This window comes from Pantherophis guttatus, chromosome 1 (genome assembly GCF_059756535.1).
Source record: "Pantherophis guttatus breed Tessera chromosome 1, ASM5975653v1, whole genome shotgun sequence".
NCBI lineage: Eukaryota > Metazoa > Chordata > Lepidosauria > Squamata > Colubridae > Pantherophis > Pantherophis guttatus.
This window is the reverse complement of record NC_142063.1, coordinates 108,502,873-108,527,441: the sequence shown is the minus strand read 5'-3', so window position 1 is coordinate 108,527,441 and position 24,569 is coordinate 108,502,873. Positions and strand designations below refer to the sequence as shown.

Sequence of the window (24,569 nt, the reverse complement as noted above, 5' to 3'; positions counted from 1 at the left end):
ATTAGCCCCCTTGAAATTTCAATGTTTCCACTTCTAAGGAATTTGATATACTTAAAAACAGTTTATTGATTAAGTTGTTTGCCTTGCCCAAAGTTTTTTTTTTTTTTTTAATTTCCCAAATATTTTAAAACTGCACCATCTGTGTGGACAGTTCTCAATTCCTACATAGGAACAGAAGTCCTTTGTAAGTTTCTTTCTTTTTAGGACTGAAAATACAAAACCTTGCTTCTAGCCCTGTCACATAGCATTTGGGAATAGTCTTGTTTGGAGAAAGGAAGTATCAGCTGAGTTTCAGGTTAGAACATATATTTAATGTTTTTTCCCTACAAAACATAGGCGATAAAAGTGCATTCCAGAATCTAAATTCATCCCTGCAGTTTCTGGAAATTCTTATCACATGAAAATATGTTCTTGGAAAGAATTTCCTCAACTTTGTGCCACGATTATTCCCGGCAGAGAAGAATCCTTGTCATAAAGCCACATAGCAAGATATATATTCCAATAAGTTCTTGGAAAGAATTTCAGAGGGCAGAGTATCTGTATCCCCGGGGTGTGATTATCTCAATAAATAGTAGTCCAATTAGGAGATCATCTGCCCTAATACAACGCTGAGATGCAATCCGGAGATTATAGTACTTCTGCCTGTGAAACAAATGGAGAGAACCAGCCTCACCCTCTGCAAAACCTACTAATTGGCACACAAAACAAAGCACTCAATATGCTGCCTCAGTCTGCATGATTATAGAAGAAAGCTGTTCTATCATATCAAAGAGGCTGTTGGAGATTTGGAGGCTCACACTTTCGCTGTTCAGGGATGAGAAGCCTTCCCTCTGCACGAATTCATGCCAATGTTTACAAAAATTTGGAACCAGCTGTAAGATACACAGAAGACAATAAACATTATTAGCTTGTGCAAAGATACATTTCACAAAAAAAAAAAAAAAGGTGATTAGGGATGAGACCGACTCTCTAGTCTAGGAGAATTGCAAAAAGAAAATTGAAATGGTTTCACTGACGTGGCTTTCCTGCTTAAAAATGGGCTCAGAAAAAGAAAAAAAGAGGTCACTTTTCCCAATTAGCTACAGATTAACGTTAGATATTCTGGGATTAAGGAGAAAGAATGGAGAGTCCAAGAATGCAAGACAACAGTTTACATGCTCCAGAATGAATGAGTACACAAATAAAGTTGAGTAATCTCTCCTTCCACGAAGGACAAATACAGAAATGAGTGATGCACAACTGAACAAAAAATGTTCATCAGCAAGCGTGATTGGAAGAACAGGGAAGGTATCCTTACTTAGGTTGTATCTCCCACTCACTCCGGCAGCAAGGCCTAAATGTTCTTATCTAGTCCTGTAAGGTGGCAGGAATTAAGAAAGAGACCAAGGAGCACATTCCTGCTCTGCAAATGCCACTCTATAGATGAAGATGCTCAAGGTGGCTTATTGCTGTGAAGGGGCAGAAATATTCACAGGGTAGCAGCAGCTTTGACCTTCCAATATGGGCTAAACAAGCTGGCATCCACCCAGTAATTGAGACCTTGCAGAGGGCAGAAACTTGTGGAAAGGAATAAAGGGATTAAGGGACTAGCTTTATTTTCCTAAGCAGAATCCAGTGGCTTTAGAGAAACCCAGGTTATATGTAACTGGTCCTGCTGTATCAACAAAGAACACACCGGAGGAAAGATTTCAAAGGGCTCCCTATTCAAAGGATTTTTAGGAAAAAAAAACAGGAACAGGAGAGAGAGTGAGGTTTGATGTATGAAAATTGAGAGTCACCTGAAAATACAGACAACCTGACATTTTAATATGTTGCGTTACTGACACTGATTTATTTCTATTTGACATCTGAGGAACTGAAACCCTCATGGCAAGATTTCCCTTCTTTACCTGGTATACCTTCTGCCCCTGGAGCAATCTTGCAAATCCAACTGGAAGGTAACTGTGCCATACTCTATAGTCTGTAAGGCTTGATGTTCAAATCCAGACATGCAGCTGTAGCAAGCTCAGATCTGAATGAAGCTGAACTTTCTGGCTGAAGAAATCTGGTCTGGAAGGGATTGTATTTGTGATCTTGCACCCTCCAAAACAGCTTTTGGAGACACAGTCTCAAATGCTGCACAGTTTTAGTTCTTAGGGCTCATCCACACAACCACTTGGCTATGCTTTCCTTCTATCCAGGCATCAGGAGGAAATCATGCTGGGGTGGCAACAGACTGAAGTCCACTACTGTGATCCCTTTGAAATCACCTTGAACAATCTTCAGTAAGTTTCCTGACACCGATATCCTTACCTCCACCAAGATCAGTTTGGACTTCTTGGGTTTGGCAGCAGTAAACCGCTGTCCAAAGCACAGATAAATGGTATAGTCAGGAGACGAGCGTCTTTGACCATCACGGAACTCGACTAGTTCTATTAAAGAGAAAAGTCATAGCTATTTAAGCCAATAGATGGATTCATAAACAGAAAAACAGGGCAAATAAATACAATAAAATCTAAGGTTATTTTGTGTCAGTAAGAAGAAACCTAGAATCGATTGATCATCACTAACCCATTAACCAAGCCTTCCAGAAAGTGATTACAGGTTATTGGGACCTTCTGACCTCTCTCTCAAGATGCCACCATAAAATCTCCTGGCCCAATCCATAATTCAAGCCTTTCTCCCAGATATAAACAAACTATTAGCAGAACAGGAAAGAATGCAAAGAAACAGTTTCCCCATATAATACCTGTATACCAATGGATAACAGCTATGCAAATATCAACTTAAAGGCATTGTTTAAGCCAAAACCAGCCAATTCATTATACTTTAGCATGTTGCATGAAGCCAGATACCTTTTATTTAGAATGCCTAAAAGACATCCATTTTCTTGAACTATAAGATGATAATTAGGGTCAGACCAAGTACATTTCATATAAAATTCCCAAGTTCAATTGCTGTCATCTACAACAGGAGTGTAAAACTCAAAACCTGGAGCCCAGATCCAGCCCATGGGGTGCTTAGATCTGGCCCGTGGGACCACGCTGGAAACAGCGAAGGACTTTGCCCGTGGTACCTATGCCAGCGAAAACAGAGCTTGGGAGATTTGTGGATGGCCCTCCCAAGCTCCATTTTCACTGGCAGAGAGTTGCAGGAGGCTGTTGCAGCCGAAAATGGAGCTCGGGGCCCCATTTTCACTGGCAAAGTGCTCGGGCCGCCACAGGTGCCCCCGATATGAGTGACGTTGAGTTTGCTAGACCCACTCTGGCCACCTCCACCCCAGCCCCCTGAGGTCAAACACAACCCTGATGCAGCCTTTAATGAAATCAAGTTTGACACCCCTGATCTACAAATTAGGCATGAAAAAAAAATGCCTGAACGAAATCCTGAAGAGCTTTTGCCAAACTACGTTGAGTATTTTTGCATAGCTGCACTTTTGCTGCCCCTGCCTGAGTCCAGCTGCATCATGATCACTGGAGTAAAGCTTCTTCCAATCATCTCCCTCCTGCTGCTATTATAACTTCAGTTCTTGCCTGAAAATGCAAGCCAGTGCAGTCCTTGAGAAGAAGCTGTATGGCACTTTTGGCTTCTATCCTTAGAGGCCTTCACTAAGTCTTATAATACAACAGTTTTTAAGGACTTAAAAACAGTGATAGCATAGCTGTAACAATATTAAACAGAAGATGGCAGGGAAAGATTTCACAATTAGTCCTTGATTTAAAAGCACAAACGGGACTGGAATTTCTGTCACTAAGCAATGCAATTGTTAACAGTGAGATTTTCCAAACTTTTTTGCTGCAATCACTAGGCAAATCTAACTTTGCCCTTTGACTTGGAAGCCCCCAGGGAAGGTCACCAATAGCAATCATGTGGCCCCAGGATGCTGCAACTGTCAGTTGCCAAGCGCCCAAATTTTGTGACATGTTGCAAGTCATAAATTCAAGAACCAGTTGTAAGATAATTTTTTCAGTGCCACTGTAACTTCAATCATTAAACAAATGGCTGTAAGAGGGTTGCCTGCAATTACCTTTTAATTATTTCAACCCAGATGTCACAGTGTCTGATCTGAACACTCAAGGCTGCACACAGCGCTTTCAATAAATAAGACTCATTGCCTCATTTCTAGATCCTCACCTCGATAGAACTGTTCATAGTTGAAGATTTCAGTTTCAACATTCCTTTGCAGTAATTTACAAGGAGGGTCCTGAGGATTGTCCAGCTCCTTGGAGAATGCATGGAAGACCTTACACATGCCAAGTCGCTTGGCCCAGATCCTCCCGTTTTTCTGATATAATAATAAACTTGCAGCATTTAAGACAGTCAAGGTATGCTGAACTCGCTTCTGATCCGTCAGCACTTCTGGATTTGGAAACCGTATGACCTGTGCATTGTGTGGTTGGTGGCAGTTCTCCTGGTTGTAGGTGAACATGCAGCTGTTTACTTCTGCTTCGTACTGCATCTTGTTATGATAGTAGATAGAGACCTTTATGTTAAATGTGGCAGTTTCTGCAAGAGACAAGAGAACACAGTGTAGTAAAAGCAGACTCAGTATCCTTTTGTCTGCAAAGAGTTGCATGCTGGCTAAGCGTTAGCAGAAAACAAAGACGACAGAAAAAGGAGTCTGGGAAGGAACTACTCCCTACTTTCCAATTAAAAGGTATATTTTTTGTTAGCTATTGCTGCTCAGATATTTTTATTAGTTGCCTTCATGAGCCCACAGAAAATTCTTTCACTAACCTAGAGCAGGAATCCCCAACCCCTGTTCCGTGGACCTGTACCAGTCCGTGGCATGCCAAAAACCTGGCCATACAAACAAGCAAAGCCCCCTCCACGATGTAGGCAGCACACAAAACCACACCCCTCCAGTCCGTGGAAAAACCTCACTCCACCGAACAGGTCCCTGGTGCCCAAAACGTTGGGGGCCACTGACCTAGAAGGTCCTGAGAAGGAACATTATTGATGGCTGGTTCATCTGTTGGGAGAGTAGCTGAAGGTACAAATACACTCTGTTCCATCATAACTTCCTGGTTTGCTATAAGTGGATAGTCATTCCTCATTTCAATATTTCTCATTCCATTATCCTGAGGGTCTTCATTCAGATAAATGTTATCAACGAAACAGCTAGTATCGCAGACAGCTTCTTCTAAGACGGAGGAGAAAGAACAATTATTCTCAAATCAAAAGTCACAAGTATTATATTTTAGCCATGGAGCCATTTTTACATGTGTCTACTTCTTGCTCAAAGAACACAAAAACCTTTATTTTATTGGGGGAATACCAGGGAGGCATGTCAAGATCAGAGAGAGTTTGGAGGAAAGGAAGCTAAACAATTGAGGCATTGGCTGGAAGTTAAAAGTCCTACAATGGCAACATGGGTTAGATACCTCTAGCAGCTGATGCATATGGACTGTGTACTGTTCATTTTTAATCCAGTACAATGTTGGCTGATAAATCTAAGATGGACTGTGCAAGTGACTCTAATTAGAATTTATAAATCATTGGGCAAGACTGATAGAAGACTGGCTGAAGTGTTTGAAGTCCAACCAGTATAATGTAAACAGATCCATAGTGGTCAATAGGTAAGAAGATCCAGGGGCTGGGGTAAGGGAAATACACACATTATAAACACATATATGTTAGGAATATATCATATTGTATACAGATTTGCCTACAATGGTTTTGGCAATAAATGCAAATGTTTGGTAGTTTTATCTTTGACCATATCAAGCTATCAAATCAAGAGGTGGGAAAATGCCTGCTCAGAATACAAAGAAGTCATGAAGCTGGTGAAAAGTGAAACGACTTGTAAATCCTTATAAGGCTTGGTTTAGCCAAACCACTTACTTTGGTCTTAATGAATAAAATAAGAGAAAATTGTGTGATATTGCCTTATCCTTATCACATTTTGAACACATTTCTCTGTGTCTCCAGTGACAACGGCCATTCTCTGTATTGCCTTATTGAAGAATTCACTAACAATGTTCCTCTGCTGCCCTTTGTTTGTATTTTTCTCTTACTAGTTTCCTGGTTCCCCAAGAAGGATAAGTTTCCTCTCCAAGTATGAAGTGTTTAATGGGGAATCAGAAAACAGCCAAGTAAGCTCCCACTTTCTGCTTAACAAGCGATTAGTTTGCAAAGTCTGGGCAAAACCAAGAGCTTTAGTACTACAGTGGTTTAAAGCACCCTGTTATTAACACAGCTGCCTGCAATTTACTGCTGGTTCGAATCTCTCCAAGGCTCAAGGTTGACTCAGCCTTCCATCCTTTCTAAGGTAGGTTAAACGAGGACCCAGTTTGTGGGGGCAATAAGCTGACTTTGTATAAATATACAAAAGTATGAAGGCTATTGCTTAACGCACTGTAAGCCGCCCTGAGTCTCCGGAGAAGGGCGGCATATAAATCAAAATTAAAAAAAAATAATTAAAAAATGGAATTAGGAAGAGGGGAACTAACTTTTGATAGTGTCAATAGGAATTTAAGCCACTACAGTGATGCAATTTAAGGAAAGTTTTGGCCTCCATTTGGGCTGAATTCATCTAAGTACGCTGCAGAATACTTTACTCACCCAACTGATTAAATTGATTTGCACCAGGAAAGTTTTGTTGAACATGCGATACTGGAAAAGCAACAGTTGACTGGGAAATCTCATTTGTTGGGTTTGCAGGTAGCCAGTGGAGTCCTTCTTGGTAACAGTTACTTGCCACAGGTTCAACCACTACTCCATTCCCTATGGGTAAGCAGCCATTTTGGGTGACCTGAGAGGCTTCACAGGAAGTTGTTTGCTCATACAAAATAGTATTTCCTGGTGTATTTAGAAAAATAAAACAAGGTAATCAGCAGAAAGAATCTACAACCTTTATAAGATAGGAAAAAAGATGATAAAAAGAGCTTTGTAGGTAGCCCCTCTAAATATACGTTTTCCAGCCACTGGTCTTCTCCATAAGACTCCTTTTGTTTCTTTTGGATACAAACTTAGCATAAAGGCATTACATGCCTAATTTAATGGAGTCAAAAAGACAGCCCAGAACTCAAGAGTTTAAATGATTGGCCCAAGAAACATTTCAGCGAGTGAGTAAACAAACAGGAATTATTAAAGGACATGGGAGTGTTTACTATACAGGAAAAATATGATACAAGTCTTCGACATCTAAAGATTAATATATGGAAGAGGCAGGACTTATTTTCTGTTGTTGCAGAGTGTTGGACTAGAACTAACAGGTAAAATTAGAAGAAATGTGGTTCAAGCTAAATATCAGGAGGAATTTCCTAACTGAACTGTCAGCCACTAGAATAGGTTGCTACATGACTGGATGAGTTCTCCTGCACAACAGGTCTTCATCCAAACTCCAGAGGCTGGAGAGACACCTGTCAGAAATACTCTACTGCATCCTGTACTAAGCAGGAAGATGGACTAAATAAATCCCAAGATCCCTTCCACTTCCATAATTTTGTGATTCGTTGTTTAAAGTCCATGTTTAGACTTACCAATATGATTACTGGAATCTGTAGGTACTGTTGGGGCCCATGAGACATGCTGCATTTCAGTCAGATTCAGTTGGGACTGCTGAATAATCCACTGGAGTGTATCATCATTGGTCTGGCAAAAACTGCCTGCTGCATTCTCATTTGGCACTGCAGAACCTATACACACATTATTATCCATCCTTAACAAGATTTTTTCAATGGCATGTATGGGATAAACTCACTTAGCCTCCTGACTTGATCAACATTAAATGTAAAATTCAACATCCATTATTCAGTTTCTCAGAGAATCTCTGCAATCTACACCATTGAATTGCAATAGTTGTTAACTATGTGCATGTGGGCATTAACAAAGGGGAAGCCAATGGAAAATAAGCATGATCAATTATGCATTTGGGTAGAAGAAGCCCAGGGTCAGAGCACTTCATCCCAATCAGTCCCTGATTGTCTCTAGACATTGGGTAGGAGATCTCCTGTATCTCCTGCCTGGCCCTGGGTGGAGATACATAACGGGATATTATCAGCATAATATCTGCTTACTCCAAATAAAAGGACCTTAGCCAGGTGTTTCATGTACATATTTTAAAAAATATAAGGGAGATATGTGAATCCTATGGATCCCCTGTGGACAAGCATCCAGGAACTCAATTGATCACCCCCCTTACAGCTGATTAAACCTGAAACTGGGTAGGAAGTAACACTGGTGCAGAATAATGCCCTCAATTCCCACACATTGCAGGGGGCTCAAAAGAACACCATAATTCATGGTAATGAATGCTTCTAAGAAACTAAATGGGACTAGGAGGGATGCATTCGGGCCATCCAGGTGCAAATAAAAATCAACCACCAGAGTGATCAGTGCAGCTTCAGTCCTACAACCCTGAATCTGAAATCTGACCCAAAAGGGGATTTTATCTAAATTTGTTCTGTCCAAGATTACTTTGCAGCTGCATCTATACCCTTTCTCAAAAACTTTTGCTAACAAATGATCCAATGTAGCTGGACCGATATAGCCTCTTCTGGAGTTATGAATAAAGTACATTAATCAGGTTCTCATCTTGGCCAAATAGTGTTCAGTATGACAATAGATTAAACCTAAAAAGTATACTACAAATTCCACTCTCCCTTTCATTTACACACCAATAATTCAGTCATGCAGCAATAGGCATTATTAGACACAATTGGCAGCCCAAATTCCTAATTTTAAAAACTGCTCTAAGTTTTAATAATTAAAAAAATGGGATATGGTTTTACCATTTCATAGGCATAAAGTCACCTGCAACTGTGGTTCCAGTTGAAGCATGGTAGTGAAAACAGGCACATTTATACTTGTCATTATCAAACATGTTTCATCCCAGCCTAGTAAGACAATCTAAGCCTCTACCCCAACCAACTTTTATAGCAATAAATGAGCACCAACAACTTTACCTAGCATTCCATTTTCCAGTGTCAAAGTTTGAAAAGCAGCATCAATTTCCAGCTGTGAACCAGATGAAATGTTTTGTTGTGAATACTGAAAAATACCATGTGAAAATGTTCATTATATGCTGATCAATTATATGTTGATTATATTCTTAATAGTACTACTTAAAGCTTACCCCATGACATTGGCACATTTTTCAGTAATCCATTCACTCTCAATTTAAAGCAGCACAAAAGCTACCTCAGGCCTTCCAAATGTCTTATATGCATATTATGCAGGAAGGATCCAAGAGTCATTGCTGTAAAAGCCACAGACTTAAAAGTATGTAGTTCATATCTCCCATTTAAATCTATATGAATCAGATCGTTCACTTCTACTAGGCAGGAAACGGCTATGTATTTTCTCCCATGAACAAAGTAAAAGGGAGAGCAAAAGCAGTATAGGTCCTCCTTGAAAATGAAGATTTAAAGCTGAACAGACCCTTTAAGACTGAGGATGAGTCAGTAGGGTTATTGCCTTTTAAGAAGCTGCCTATATAAGGGAGGCCATTAGAGGGCGTCATTCTCTCTCCTCATGTATCATACTCCTCGTGTATCTCTCTCCTCATGTTCTATCTCCATGTATTTTCTCTCCATGTATGCTTCCTGTTATAGTTGAAGATTGATTGATTGCCTGGCCTTGCTTAGCATATGTATGCATACTGTATATAACCTGCAGATAAACCACTGTTTGTGAAACCTCTGTATCCTGTATTTTGCTCCTGGGTTGTCTCAAAATAGCAGTCACGCTGTGCACACTCTGACAGTTATGAATTCATTCAGTGATTTTTCCATATAATTCACTATCAGTGTTGACTAATTCCAAAACTTTTCAGTGTTTTCAGTGACTCCTTTGCCTTTTCAAGTCCAGTTATTGCAGCAAGTGCTATAGATCTGTACCTGGTGTAGCTGTGTAGATTGGTGCAGAGCTGGACATTCTTCACTGTATGGACTGAAATGCAATGCTTCAGCTTCATTGTCACTCCCATTACCTTAAAAGGGGGATAACAGCAAAAATATTGTTATTGAGATATTTAGAAATTTGTTTTACTTGTTAAGAATTAAATTCAAATACTTGCTTCTCCAGCATAAGCTATACTGAGTCACGAGTAATACCACCTAGCAGTCTATGTACTAGTAATAGATTGGGCTTCTATCTCTGACTTTTATTCAGTTTGGGTAATTTGTTACTGTTTTTTGAGTCAAGAAAGCATGTTGTACAATTGTAATTTCTCTCCTGCAGTTGGATTCACATCAGCAGAACTATTCTGCCAATATGCTAATTGTTTAAGCTTGGTTTTTAAAAGCTGATATCCAAATTGCACATTACTATGCATATTTGAAAACGCCATACTCCCCCTCAGGAGGATCACCTCCAAGCTCATTTATTTGAGTTCCACAATCCTGACACATCACAGCTCCCATCACTGGGGCAAGAGGAATCTTTGTGTGACAAAGAAAAGCAAGCTATGAAGTTGGTTTACTCTCTTGCTTCATTCCAGTCCCTATCATACCATCTTAATTCACATTTACTAAACGGAAATGTACTTATTGCACATTGCCTAATTGGGAATCCTTGTTCAAAAATCCAATGCTGTACCACTGCAAATTTTCATATATGAAAGGGTTCTAGAAATTCAAAGTACTTTAAGATGCAGTTGCTGGTCTGTGATGTATACAGACATTATTATCACAACTAAATTCCCAAAGATAAGGCTTGGCAAAGTTAGCTTGGAATAATACAGGTAATCCTCAAGGTACAACAGATCATTTAGTGACTATTCAAAGTTACAATAAACCCCCCAAAAGCCATGTACGACCATGATTCGAAAATAAGAATTTTACAAAAATTATCAGATCGTTAGCACTTACGAATGACTGGGTGGCTTCTAATTTTGTAGAGACACTGCAGCATGCTCACCTACCTCTCCTCCCCCATCCTTGCCTTGCTGAGTCCCAAAGGCATTGGGCCTGCTTCCCCGTGCCCCCCACCCCCCGGTTACACCCCCTCACACGTTTACCTTCCAGAGATCTTCAGAATTCAGTATTATGGACAATTAATTATTATTATTAAAATATTTCACAAGAAGAGTCCTCCACTCCTCTGCTCGCAACAAAATACCTTATGCTACCAGACTTGAAATTTTGGGCTTAGAAAATTTAGAACTACTCTGCTTTCGGTATGACCTAAGCATAGCTCATAAAATCATCTGCTACAATGTCCTATCTGTCAATGACTACTTCAGCTTAAACCACAATACACAAGCACACAATAGATACAAACTTAAAGTGAACCGCTCCAAACTTGATTGCAGGAAATACGACTTCAGCAACAGAGTGGTCAATGCCTGGAATGCACTACCTGACTCTGTGGTTTCATCCCCAAACCCCCAAAATTTTAACCTTAGACTGGCTACTGTTGACCTCACCCCATTCCTAAGAGGTCTATAAGGGGCGTGCATAAGAGCACCAGTATGCCTACCGTCTCTGTCCTAATGTCCCTTTAATTGTATTCATTTTATGTATTCAATTCGTACTTATACTTATGTATATTATCTAATACCTACTCAACAAATAAATAAAATAAAATAAAAAATAATTCTTACTGGGCCCATCTTTGAAACCTGACCTGGAAGGCAAAGCTGCTCTTCTCCCTCCCTCTGCATTGCCCTTTTAACACTTAACCCTTCCTTGTTCACCATCTCCCTGTACCATGCTCCTGTTTCTCCCCCTTCCTTTTAACTTTTTTCACCAGGAAATACAGAAACTGTGAAGCACAAACTGTGGCTCATTATCCTATTTTGAGTTAAAGAGGACATGCAGAAAGGCAGAAGGTGGGGGAAATGCTGCTTTGCCAAGGTCAGTTTGCAAACATCTGCTCTACAGGCCCAGTAAGAATGGACCATAATCCTGAATTCTTTAGAAGTTTTAACTAGAAATATTAGGCGAAATGAAGAGATAAAAGGGATGAAAATGAAAAAAGAAGAGTATAAATTGTAAGCTTTTGCCGATGACTTAGTATTCATTTTAGAAGAACCTGAAATAACGGGCCCCACATTATTAGAACAAATAGAGAGTTATGGAAAGTTGTCTGGCCTAAAAATAAACAAAGAAAAAATGAAAATATTGGTGAAAAATATTACAGAAAAACAAAGAAGAGAGATAAAAGAGAAATTAGATATACAAGTTGCGAAAAAAGTTAAATATTTAGGAGTATACTTAACGTCGAGATGTGCAGCGATAAAAGAGGATAACTATTATAAATTAAAAGAACAAATTGAGAAAGACTTGGAGAAATGGAAAAACCTTCAACTGTCATTTATGGGAAAGATTGTAATAACAAAGATGAACGTATTGCCAAGACTATTATTTTTATTTCAGACAGTACCGATAAAAATTGAAAAGACATATTTTCAACATCTTAATAAGATAATAAGGAAATTTATATGGCAAGGGAAAAAAGCAAGAATAAGCATATAAATGTTACAAGATACGAGACTACGTGGAGGATTTGGACTGCCGAATTGGGAATTATATTACCAGGCAGCAGCATTGACTTGGATGAAGGAATAGGTTGAATTAAGAAATATAAGATTATTAACTTCGGAAGGACATGATTTACAATTGGGATGGCATGCATTTTTATGGTATGGTAGAAGTAAGATACATACATACTTTCATAGACATTATATAAGAAACACATTGCTATTGATATGGGAGAAGGTTAGAGACAAATATTATGTGAAAATACCAATATGTTTATCAACAATGGAAGCTTTAATACATCCAAATATTTTTAATTTCAGAAATATTGTTAGATACAAGGTGTTATTAACAGATAAGGGGGAATTGAAGGGGAAACGAGAACTGGAAGAACAGGGGATTGAGATGGATTGGTATATGTATATGTAAACAAGATATGAAAAAGATGCTAAACTATATGGTTTTTATTTAGAAAAGACAAGAGTTGGATAGGATACTCATAGGAACAGAGGACAAAGTAAAAAATTTTTTAAAAAATTATAATTTTTTGCTTGGCATTGAGCTAGAGGAATAACAAGTAAAGGAAACAATGATAGCTTGGGCAAAGGATTTTGGATATTCAATTGATCTAGATAAGTGGCAACAGTTATGGGAAAGGAACTACAAATTAATAATGTCCACTGCATATAAAGAAAATCAATATAAAATGTTTTATAGATGGCATATGCCTCCTGAAAAACTGGCAAAAATGTTTAAAGATAAATTAACTAAATGTTGGAAATGTCACCAGTTACCAGGATCTTATTATTATATGTGGTGGACATGCCCAGAAGCTAAAAACTATTGGAATAAAATTAAGACATGGTTAGAAGAAATGACACAACAACATATTGATTTAAAACCGGAGCTGTTCCTATTGGGTATCCTCCCAGAGAAAATTAGTAAAGAAAATATTTATTTGGTTATACATGTAATAACAGCTGCAATTGTGTTTGCACAAAACTGGAAAGCAGAGAAAATACCTCTGGAAGGAGAAGTAATTAAAAAAAATTTAGACTGTACAGAAATGAATAGATTAACTTTGATAATTAAAGAGAGGATTCAGAATATTTTAAGATATGGGATCAATTTTACCATTGATTAGAAAAGAGATATAGCAGGGGTGAAATCTAAAATTTGTTACTACCGGTTCTGTGGGCATGGCTTGGTGGTGGTGGTGGTGGTGGTAATGTGACTGGGTGGGCGTGGCCAAGTTTGTTTTTTTTTAACTTTTAAAAGCATTTTTTCTACAATCTTAAGAGGTTGCAGAAAAAAATGCTTTTAGAAGCCTCTGACAATCAGGCAACTCAGCTGGGATCGCCAGAGGCTTTTAAAGGCATTTTTTTTTCTACAACTTCTTCAGCCTCTTCAGAAAAAATGCTTTTAAAAGCCTCTGACAATTCCAGCTGAGCCGCGCGATCATCAGAGGCTTTTTTTTTTTTTTTACTTTTAAAAGCATTTTTTCGGCCGAAGAGATTGTAGAAAAAATGCTTTTAAAAGTAAAAAAACCAGCCTCTGATGATTGCACGGCTCAGCTGGGCATGGGGGGGCCCGCAGGGATTTTTGCTCTGAACCACCCACCGCCATCACTACCGGATCGGGCGATCCGGTCCGAATGGGAGCATTTCACCACGGAGATATAGATGAGCAAAATAATAGTTATGTAAGAAAATGGCATAATTAGAATATGGTATTTTTGGAGAAATGTTGTAATAGATTAATGAAGAAAATGAAGACAGAAGAAACAACAAAAAGACAAAGTCATGGAGAAAACACCAAGATGTCACATGGAAGGAATGACTGATGTATTAAATGTTTGTTTATGTATAAAATAAAATAAAAATTTCAAAAAAAAAATACTGAATTCTCCAGATCTCTGGAAGGTAAGCAAGGGATTGTGAGGGGTGGAGATGGCTGTGGGAACCCCAAGGAAAGGAAGCAGAGCATGGGGGTATCTCAGGAGGTGGGGGAGGCCCTGGGCAAGCATCCGAGGCACCCATGCGTATTTAACAACCCCTGCATCCACCCCTATATTATTTAACATGTGCATTGGGGTGATCCAGACGAGGGCTCTTTCACTTAACGAGTTTCAATTAACGTCCTCCCACCTTACAACCGAAATGGGTATGCTCAATTATTGTCGTAAGTCGAGGATTACCTGAATGGATATACGCCATTTATTTTTAAATGATATCCTTTCAAAACTTCAGACTTTTCTCATTATTTCTTATTCATAGGAAATTACATCCCTCTCTATCTCTAGGCTAAAAATATAAAACAAGAACTCTTACTTGTACCAGAAGAGGGATTAGCTGTTGATTCAGTTTTTGGTTTTAGGGGGATGATTCTGTATTTGTGAAAGTCAGGTTCATTTGACACCAGTTCCTCAAATCTCTTTGTACTGTTCATGGCACAGCGGAAGTTGATTTTCCATTTACTAGGAGCTGATTTATCTTCATTATATTTCTTGCTATAGATAGCCCATGCCTTTTCATATGAAAACACAAAACATAAAGAGATTGAAATGTAAACACAAAAGATACTTCTCCATTCAATAAAAAGTCAGACCCCACTGTGTCCAATTCCTGATCCAATTAATCAGGAATAGGGTAATCAGAATCTAATAAAAAAGCAAATACCCCAAAACTTGATAAAATGTAAAGGTGTACTGAACAGGCAACGAGAGATATTTCATTGTGTAGTTTTTCATGCAGGATGGATAAAAATTGATGATTAAAAAAAAAAAATCGGATTTAATTTTTTTAAAAAAATTGGGTTTATTTAAATTTGATTTTTTTAAATTTAAATTTGATTTTTTATTTTTATCAAATTTATTTTAATAAAATGCTTTTGGAGTAAAAATCTATCTAAAGATAGTTTTCTATTTAAGATACATTAACAATTTAGTTTATTCAGCATGAAATGAAGTTTAGTTATATAGCATGAGACTATATATTCTGCAATATTGGGACTGTTGGTGAGTCAACAGAGGGTCAGAGGAGGAGCCGCTGTGGGACAGAGATGATAGTTGCTCTTTAAAAATTATGATTTAAATCGAGTTGATTTAAACCAAGTGATTTTTACTAGTGATTTAAATCATGATTTAAATTGACTTGATTTAAATCAAATCCACCATAAACAGAAATATATATCATATCTTACAACAGAGGAAAAATGGGTGAGGAGGAAATTTTTATTTGGTTCGTTTTTATTGGGCTCTTAATTCTGATTTTTATGTTTGAAACAAGAAAACCTGAAATTAGAACTTGGTTTGAACATTTAATAACTGTAGTTATAGAACTGGCTTGTAATAATTATAGGTAATGTAAAAAGTTGAGGTTTATTAATGTATTAATATTTTACTGTGTTGAAAAGAAATGGAAATCAGGCTCTCTTTTCTTTTTTATCCGGCACTCTCTAGTTTTTAATCTTTATTTGCACTGTATTTTATGTTATAATAACCTTAATAAAACTTCATTTAAATAAAAGTAATCACATACACTGAGAGAGATATCTGCTACTCAGAATGGGAGCAAAGTTTCCACTAATGCCGATCTCCACCCATTATAAATAAGGTGTTTCCTTATGGGCAGTTTCTGAATATAATTACAATGAAAACAAAGATTAAAATACTTTTTTACTCAGAGATGGTTTTCATTAAACTATCAGATATTACTATTACTACCCTTTCTTCTTTATCAAAAATAAAAAGGAAGAAATATGCAGCAACAATGGAAAATCTGGAAGAGCGACCTACAATGGAAGTGTCACTTTAGGATCCCCTATAACCAAGGGTGAAATCTACTTACCTTCCTTACTGGTTCGGAAGTGCACACGCTGTGCACGTGCTCGCTTTGCTCGTGTGCGCACATCACGCGCAGGTGGTTTTGCGCGTGTGCAGAAGGTAAAAAAACACATTACTTCCTGGTTAAAACCAGGAAGTAATGACACCTGGGCGGGTGGGCGGAGCCTTGCTCCACCATCGCTACCGGATCGCTGAACCACTGGCCAAGATTGCTACCGGACTGGGCAATCCAGCCCGATCCGGGAGCATTTCATCCCTGCCCACAATCTTAAAATTGTGTAATAAAAAGCTCCCTTTTTATTCTAGCTTCCAACAGAAATTTCCCTTAATTTCCAGGTCAGGTTTCTCACAAAAAAACCTTTGGAATCCATAACATTATCTACATGCATCTAAAAGTTTTTAAAGTAATCTGTCACATAAATAGAACCATGAGTTGCTACCCATTCTAGGGATATGGAGTAAAATGGATTCTTCAAGCTTTCAGAAAAACTGCTGTTAGTTTGTTTCAGCATCAAGGAGTAGGCCTAATCTGCGAAAGCTTACATCATGATCTACTTAAAATATTAGAAGCTTGCAATGGTTACAGAAAATAATACGTCGTTTGGCAGGGCAAACACATACATATAATCATTTTGAACAGAAAATGTTCATACCCTGAAAATCTCATTATCATGTGCCACAAGATTCTTCTTTGAATTATGCTTCCAACGGATACGAAAAGTTGTATGGTTCTCGTCTGTCCAGTCCAACAAACCCTTGTATCTTCCACTGTTGATCTGTTCAATCAACCAATCAAAAAACCCAACTTTTTTCGGATTCCTGAGTGAACAAATAGAAGAACTTTAATCATTGAAAATTATAGCCCAGACTCAACCACAAGAAAAATGACTAAGTCCACAGGCAGGATTATCTCCAAAATCTCTCATTGCAGACTTCAGACAAAATAATAAAACCTCTGATTAAGAAAAAGAAGTGCAGTTTTCATAATAGAATTTTCAAATAAAGAAGCCAGAATCAAATCTTTCTTCCCTGAACTTTACAAAAATGCATTTTTTTTTATGGTATAGCCTGATTGGATCATTCCTTTCCATTTTAGGTGAATCTGAGTCATAATACACAGTATAGTAACTGTGTCTAATTTAGTACTTTTTCTCCCTCAAATCAACATGTGATGATGCAACAGACAACATCCCTTCTTCTCTTGGTAACAATTCAAATATGGTTTGTCACTACTCTGGAATGTTTTTCAACTTCCTTATCTAGTCTGGACTTTCCTGGTGTTTTCCCATTCACATACAGTACTAAACAGGCCTACTTTTGTTAAACTTTTTCAGGATCAGCTGAGTTCTGCTACCTTCACTTGATCCTTAATCCGAGGTTAAAAACTGTCAACAGAGAAACATGGCAGGCAATAGTTTTTATATGTTGTGCTTATTTTGAACTTGTACTTGAACTTGTTTACCTTGTGGACGTTAATTTGCCTGTTCTGGAACATTTAACTATTGCTTGACTGCAGTAAGAGAGTGAATTTGCAGACAAAAGAACAATAAATAATTAATTTGACACAATAGAGTTGTGCAATTGTGAGAGGGATGTTCGCTGAGCAACTGTCAACAATTAGGAAGAACCTGTGTTTTTTCCTGAGGTAGTCTGGCTGATACTCTACTATCCTAAGGAGAGATATATTTGATTTAAGGGGGTGTTGTATCCATTATATATAATCACTTTCTCCCCTTCAAAGCCAAATAGCTATAGAGCTATAATACATACCCAGCAATGAAATGAGATTTAGATAGATGGAAAATAATTATTTTTATATGAGTAACTCCTTCAGAAATAACACGGGCAGTAACTCAGTGTCTTCCTAATGATTAGTAAGTAACTTTACTACACTAATGATTAATAAGTAACTTATACTACACTATTACATCAGTGCAGAATTATGGCTGTTGTAAATCCCCCGCCCTTTACAGTATAATTCTTTGTTTAGTCCTCTTTTTGATCTGAAACCCAACATTTCCAGCTGCTACACAGAAGCACAAGGTGCTGTATGGAGATTGTAGTGACACAAGCTACTTGCAATTATACAGTCTTCCCCAATCTAGTGTCATTACTAGATTGCAACACCCACTAACTACCTGACAGAAAAGTAACACCATTATTTCAGTGGGAAGTCAGTGGAAACTGTAGTCGAATATAAATGGAAAGTACTGGGTTAGCCAAGGTTGTAATAATGTGTATGACTCTCCAATTCATCTAAAATAGAACAGACACAATCAACTGTATCTGTAGGGGGAGGGCAAAATATTAAATATACATCCCAGCACAAGTAATGTGAGTTGCAACCAACCCAGGAGTGTAAATGCAAAATATCAGAGTGTATTAGATGCTATGCTGAAGTATTAAGCTGGGTCACAAGTTTATGGTATATTGTGTTCATTTTCTGCCAGCATCGTAAAGTCAGCATAGAATTGTAAAAACTATTATTTTGTTTTTTGTTATTTTATTTATAGGGCTTGATGTGCAACATTGGAATTCTAAGCAGATTTACAGGGAAGAAAATGCTATTGAATTTACTTCCAAATGCTTGAATAAAGAAGTCCCAATCTCTTCTTCCTTTGCTGCTTTCCCCCCCTCCCTCTCAATGTAATTTAGGTCAAAAGCTCTTATTTGCAGAAAAGAGAAGCACTTGGCTTCATTATCAGATTTATCATACTATTCACTAGCTGAAAAGCAAAGTGTATGAATAAAAGGATACCCAAGCCTACTTTTCCTCTGCAGACACATACATTTTTATTATTGTTGTTTTACAATTTTAGCTCAGAAGCACTCACCCCTTATTTGCTGGTGTTGCCATTGTGTAGCTGTCACGTGTAATATGAAATAAGTTTCTATTTCTTATACTGAATAACTTATGGATTAATGGAAGAACCCTCCAAGGAGAACCTGTTCCAAAACAACAACCAGATGATGTAACCCATGTTAATTACAGGCTTATGAACTTTTATTACATGTCTTCATAGCCAAGTAGGCTTCAAATTCAGCTCCCATATCACGTTCTAAACTTTTATAATATTCTTGGCAGTTTTAGAAATACAGAAGTCAATCATTTCAGACCAGAATTCAGCAATAAATGTTTGTCATATTATCATGGTAGGTAAAGGTAAAGTTTCTCTCACACATATGTGCTAGTCGTTCCCGACTCTGGGGGGTGGTGCTCATCTCTGTTTCAAAGCTGAAGAGCCAGTGCTGTCCGAAGATGTCTCCAGGGTCATGTGGCTGGCATGACTAAATGCCAAAGGCGCACAGAACACTGTTACCTTCCCACCAATGGTGCTCCCTATTTTTCTACTTGCATTTTTTACGTGCTTTCAAACTGCTAGGTTGGCAGAGGCTGGGACAAGTAACGGGAGCTTACCCTGTTATGCGGCACTAGGGATTCGAACCGCTGAACTGCCGACCTTTTGATCGACAAGCTCAGCATCTTAGCAACTGAGCCACCACATCCCTAGGATGGTAACCCATTCAAAATAAGCCAACAAAACTGCAAAATCAATCGATTAATTAGCAATAACGATTAATTAATAACTAAGCAATATGAAATACCAAGAAGAGATTGCAATGTTTAGCTGTAAAGGCAAGATGCTACAAAATTGGGCTTTTCCCAGAGAAAGATTGTTTCTGGGTTTACATCCCTCTAATCTCATGTAAATAGAGCACTCTAAGCATTCTCCCCATTGGTGCACATGTACGTGAAATAAATTGTCATGAGATAGCTCCTGATACCACTATATAATAATCCTCCTGTGGTGGTTTTGTGCTTTTATCGAGCCTTGATGCACCCTGATGCACCTTTAATTGGGTTTTGGCTTTTAATGAATTTCTGTTTTCATTTTGTTCACTGCCCAGAGTGCCCAGAATGGAGATACGGCAGCCATATTCATTGGATAGATAAATAAAACCAGGCATATATCATACTGTAATAGTTAGCTCAGTGAACTTATTACTATGGCAGATTGAACTCCTTCAGTTATCACATTCCTCCCAGAAAGTGCTCAATTTCAACAAGTACACCATAGCTTGGGCCACACTCCCTGAAGAAAAGTCACTATGCACCTGCTCCAGATGGAATAGGGAAATTAAACTCGCCGTCCTTGCCAGTAGTGGTGACAATTCCTACCTTCTCCAACCATTCTGCCATTTTGAGTCTAACATATTCCATCCTTTAAACCTCAAATGATTATCATCCCTGAGCCCAAATATTCCCACCCCACACAATGTATATCAATACATGCTTCAAATACTTTTCAAAAACTGAGATATTTTGCTGTACTTAAGGGCACATCAGCCAAAACATGTGTCCCTTTAGTTGAATAGATCTGCCTGACCACCAAAATAATAGTTGCTGGGTGTTCTCTTTCAGATTTTCTGAGGTGGGGAGGTGGGGATAGTACGTGATAAGGATTCAAACATCTCATCAAAAAAATCTCTGCCCTTTAAACTGTGAAATGTTAATTAGGACAATTTCACACTATTTTTAGATGTTGACTGTTTTGATTATATTGCAAGTTTGATTTTCTCAAACTGAAAGTTGATTTCAAAGGAACTGCAGGAGGGAAGAATATAAATATTGAAAGCAATGAATGAACAAAACTTGCCTCAGATGAAAATTCCTGTTTGGTATGATAGAAGCCCATAGTGAAAAGATGTTTTTAATCTTTATGTAACAGACCCACAAGAGCTATTAATAAAAAGATTTTGCAACTCCTCACAATATTTCTAAATCATTACCCACACCTACTTTATCATTTTACTGTATTCCACAACAAATGTGTGCACTAATGTTCAGCTGGTTATATTGTGCACTTGAAAATGACAACAGCAGGTCTTTTGCACTAAGACAATTGTGTGGCACTTAAGGGCTGTCACAGTTAGTTAAGGAAACTTCACCATCACAGGTGTGATATACAAGGGGTACACTTTTGAAAAACCTTAATTGTGTGTTACAGAAAATCTGAAAGAAATTTTGAAGAACAAACAGTTCTGCTTCACCTGCCACCCCTTCTAGTCCAGATCAGAGTTGTTGTATCACTCACCTGTGACTTGGTGGGGATCAAAAGCTAAGCTGACCAGGAAGTCAGCAGAGGTTTGCACTGTGTACCCCACAGAAGTGGTCAGCAGCTAGTTGGGCTCCTTTGAACTTAGCCATACAAAATACTTGTATAAAGTTGGGAACAGGTTTTGCAGCTACAGGTCTATCCATCTGTCACAATCTGCTTATTCCTCTCTCCCTTCCTATGCTGTTATCTGCTAAGGAGAGTGATCATCTTCCAACTGCTGATGTTTAGGGGAAGGGGAGAAAAATAAAATTAGGAAACCACCGATCTTTTTTTTTTTTTATCAATCTGTGCTACACTTGTCAAAACAGTGAATACAGACATCATCTCCAGCATAAGTATCTTGTCTTTTTATGTACACTGAGAGCATATGCACCAAAGACAAATTCCTTGTGTGTCCAATCACACTTGGCCAATAAAGAATTCAATTCAATTCAATTAATTCTATTCTATATTATAATGATGCCAAAACACACACGGTGCTTGAAGCCAGGGGACTGTGAGTCCTAGTCCATCCCTGAACATACAAAACTGGCTGGGTGACTTTGGGCCCATCACATTCTCCCTCAGCCCAACCCACCATACAGAGTCATATAATACATAACCTCATTTGCATGATGTCATCATATTTCATCATCTCCTTCCCTCAACACCCAAAACTACAGAAAGAGATAAAAGGTTGACAATGAAAGCAGAAAATTTTACCTCGTGCTCCTAGACAATCTGTGCCCTGTTGGATTACCGTTTCAAAAGTATTTCCTTACCTAAATAGAGAAACAGAATGATTACTGGCAAGCAAAAGAGCAGTGAGAGCAGGAGTAACTTCCTCACCGATTTCCTGGTAGAGAGCATTGGAAATGACAATCATATGATCACAGCTGGCTGCAACAGCAATGAAGTGGCCACAACTGCCAAATTTTAACCCCACAGTAGTCATAGGTCCTGGATTTTGGATGCATTCTGTAAATTACGCCATCTGTAGTTAGCCCATCTGAAGTATGTCAATTCAAAAACTGTTGCCCTATGATGCACCCTTGCAGTGCATCATATGGCAACAATTGAAACAACCAATTGAAAGTTACAGACACAAGTGTTTAGTAGCACACAGAGATAGCTTTCCATCAGCTCAAATGCTACTGAAAATAAATTTAGCAGCAAAGAAAGGCTCCAAAATTCTGTCTCCCCCCCTATACTGGTTGCTAACTTGCTTAATACCCCATTCATATGCACATTAAGAGATAACATTAAGCAGGTCTCCTACCAGCAAGCAAGAATTTTTGTTGCATACAATCTGCAGAACTATATAAAGCAATATACTGCAGGATATCTCTCTCACCATATAGTCCTTTGCTATCACCACTTGCATCTAAATTCTTCCCAGGTGCTGAGGGAACTGCAAACAGGGGAAAATGACTACTTCAGCTTCAACCACAACAATGCACCAGCAAATAATAGATACAAACTCAAGGTAAACCGTTCCAAACTCGATTGCAGAAAATATGACTTCAGTAACAGAGTGGTCAATGCCTGGAATGCACTACCTGATTCTGTAGTTTCTTTCCCAAACCCCCAAAACTTTAACTTTAAACTGTCTACTGTTGACCTCACCCCATTCCTAAGAGGTCTGTAAGGGGTGTGCATAAGTGCAGCAGCGTGCCTACCGTCCCTGTCCTAATATTCCTTTTTACTTACACTTTTCATGTATTCAAATTATGTTTATACTGTTACCTGTTATATATGCTTGACAAATAAACTTATGATTATGATTATGAATCTACTGAGTAACCATTGCTCCTGGAACCACCGACGAGCAAATCGCACCCAGTACTTCCTGACTACAGACCGGTCAAATCTCTACACCTGCGACCGGGGATGGTGTGGGGGGGGGGAAGGGGGCGTGTTGGATCAGGTGCACAAAGATGTTGCCTCCGCGTTGTACTCTTTTCGGCTCATATTTGTAAATGCATTTTCAGGAAACTTAAAAAAATAAATAATTTAAATTAAAATTTAAAAAATGTCACAATTGGACGCCGTTATCAGAAAAGCAGCCGCAAAACTTCTTGCTCCGGCAAGACACAGAAAAGGTGAAAATAGCCGCCTAGAAGAAGAAAGTGGTTTGGGTTTTTTTTTTTCCTTCCTCATCTGCGTGGAAGCATCTACGGCTCAGCTAATCCGCTCCCTTCTACGAGTTAAAGCCACTGCATAAAAAGGACAAATCATTACCTTTCTTTCCACTAGCGGAGATCTTCTATGTCGCAACAGAGGAGAATGCAGAAATAACAAACAAACTCCAGCCCGCTGCATGAGGTTTATAGTACGAATCGGAGGGCAAGTTCATTGGCCAATGACAGCCAATCAGCGAGAACCACCTCCGAATGGGCAGTCTCCTGGCGGGCGGGCGGGCGAGGGCGGGGGGAAGCATGTCTTTCGCTCGCCTCCATCGCTGCCAAGAGGCACTGCGCAGTCGCGAGGAGAAAGTCGGGCTCGCCTTCGGCGCTGGTCTGTGGTGTTCCTGTAAACCACGTGACCTCCGTGAAACTTTAAGTTTCCTTTCCCATCTTGAGTGCTCACGCCCTGTCTAGGGTGACCCCGCTAAATGATCGCCCTCGGCTTTCCAAGAAGCTAAGCTTTCATTCGCCAGCTGGGTTTCCTCTGGAAAAGAAGTATATGCATATTTTTTTTCCGGGAAGCGAAACTGCAGTTAGAATTGCTTTTTTTAAAACTGTGTGCATAAGAAGAGAAAGTTAGAGGCTTTCCAGGTGTTTGACCTTCCCCAGACCAGTGCCCTGCAACTGTGTTAGATTACAGGTCGTCTTTCCACTTACAACAGTTCGTTTAGTGACCGTTCAAAGTGAGGACACTAAAAAAAGTGACTTGTGATCGTTTTTCACACTTATATCCCTTACAGCATCCCCATGGTCACATGATCAGCATTCAGATGCTTGACAACTGGTTCACCTTTACGATGATTGCGGTGTCCTGGGGTCACACGATTACCTTTTTGAGACTGACAAGCAAAGTCAATGGGGAAGCTAGATTCGCTTAACAACTTGTTCCTAACAACTGCGGTGATTCACTTAACAACCATTGTAAGAAAGATTGTAAAATGGGGCAAAACTCCCTTAACAAATGTCTTGCTTAACAATAGAAATTTGGGGCTCAGTGGTGGTCGTAAGTCGTGGGCTACCTGTACAACCTCTATCG

At 38.7% G+C, this 24,569-nt stretch overlaps 1 protein-coding gene across 12 annotated transcripts; it reads right to left on the bottom strand.

Annotated features, from left to right (window-relative positions):
* Positions 1 to 263: 263 nt before the first annotated feature.
* IRF7 (interferon regulatory factor 7) lies at positions 264 to 23,701 on the bottom strand. 12 transcript variants are annotated; one of them, XR_009621463.2, is made up of 15 exons: positions 23,589 to 23,688; positions 22,702 to 22,758; positions 22,071 to 22,129; positions 21,345 to 21,585; positions 19,083 to 19,194; positions 16,902 to 17,067; positions 14,735 to 14,930; positions 9,822 to 9,913; positions 8,889 to 8,973; positions 7,464 to 7,619; positions 6,544 to 6,780; positions 4,910 to 5,122; positions 4,114 to 4,485; positions 1,890 to 2,411; positions 264 to 872 (listed from the first exon to the last, which is right to left on the bottom strand). XR_009621463.2 is itself a non-coding variant. In XM_060687749.2 (15 exons), the coding sequence occupies exons 5-15, from the start codon at positions 19,103 to 19,105 to the stop codon at positions 714 to 716; spliced, it is 1,818 nt and encodes a 605-aa protein (XP_060543732.2). In that variant the 5' UTR covers positions 19,106 to 19,194; positions 21,345 to 21,585; positions 22,071 to 22,129; positions 22,702 to 22,758; positions 23,589 to 23,688; the 3' UTR covers positions 264 to 713. The 12 variants fall into 12 exon arrangements, 8 of the variants coding, with proteins under 8 accessions (XP_060543732.2, XP_060543734.2, XP_034272690.2 ...); XM_060687749.2 differs by having other exon boundaries at positions 2,293 to 2,411; XM_060687751.2 differs by having other exon boundaries at positions 2,293 to 2,411; positions 4,910 to 5,119.
* Positions 23,702 to 24,569: the final 868 nt, after the last annotated feature.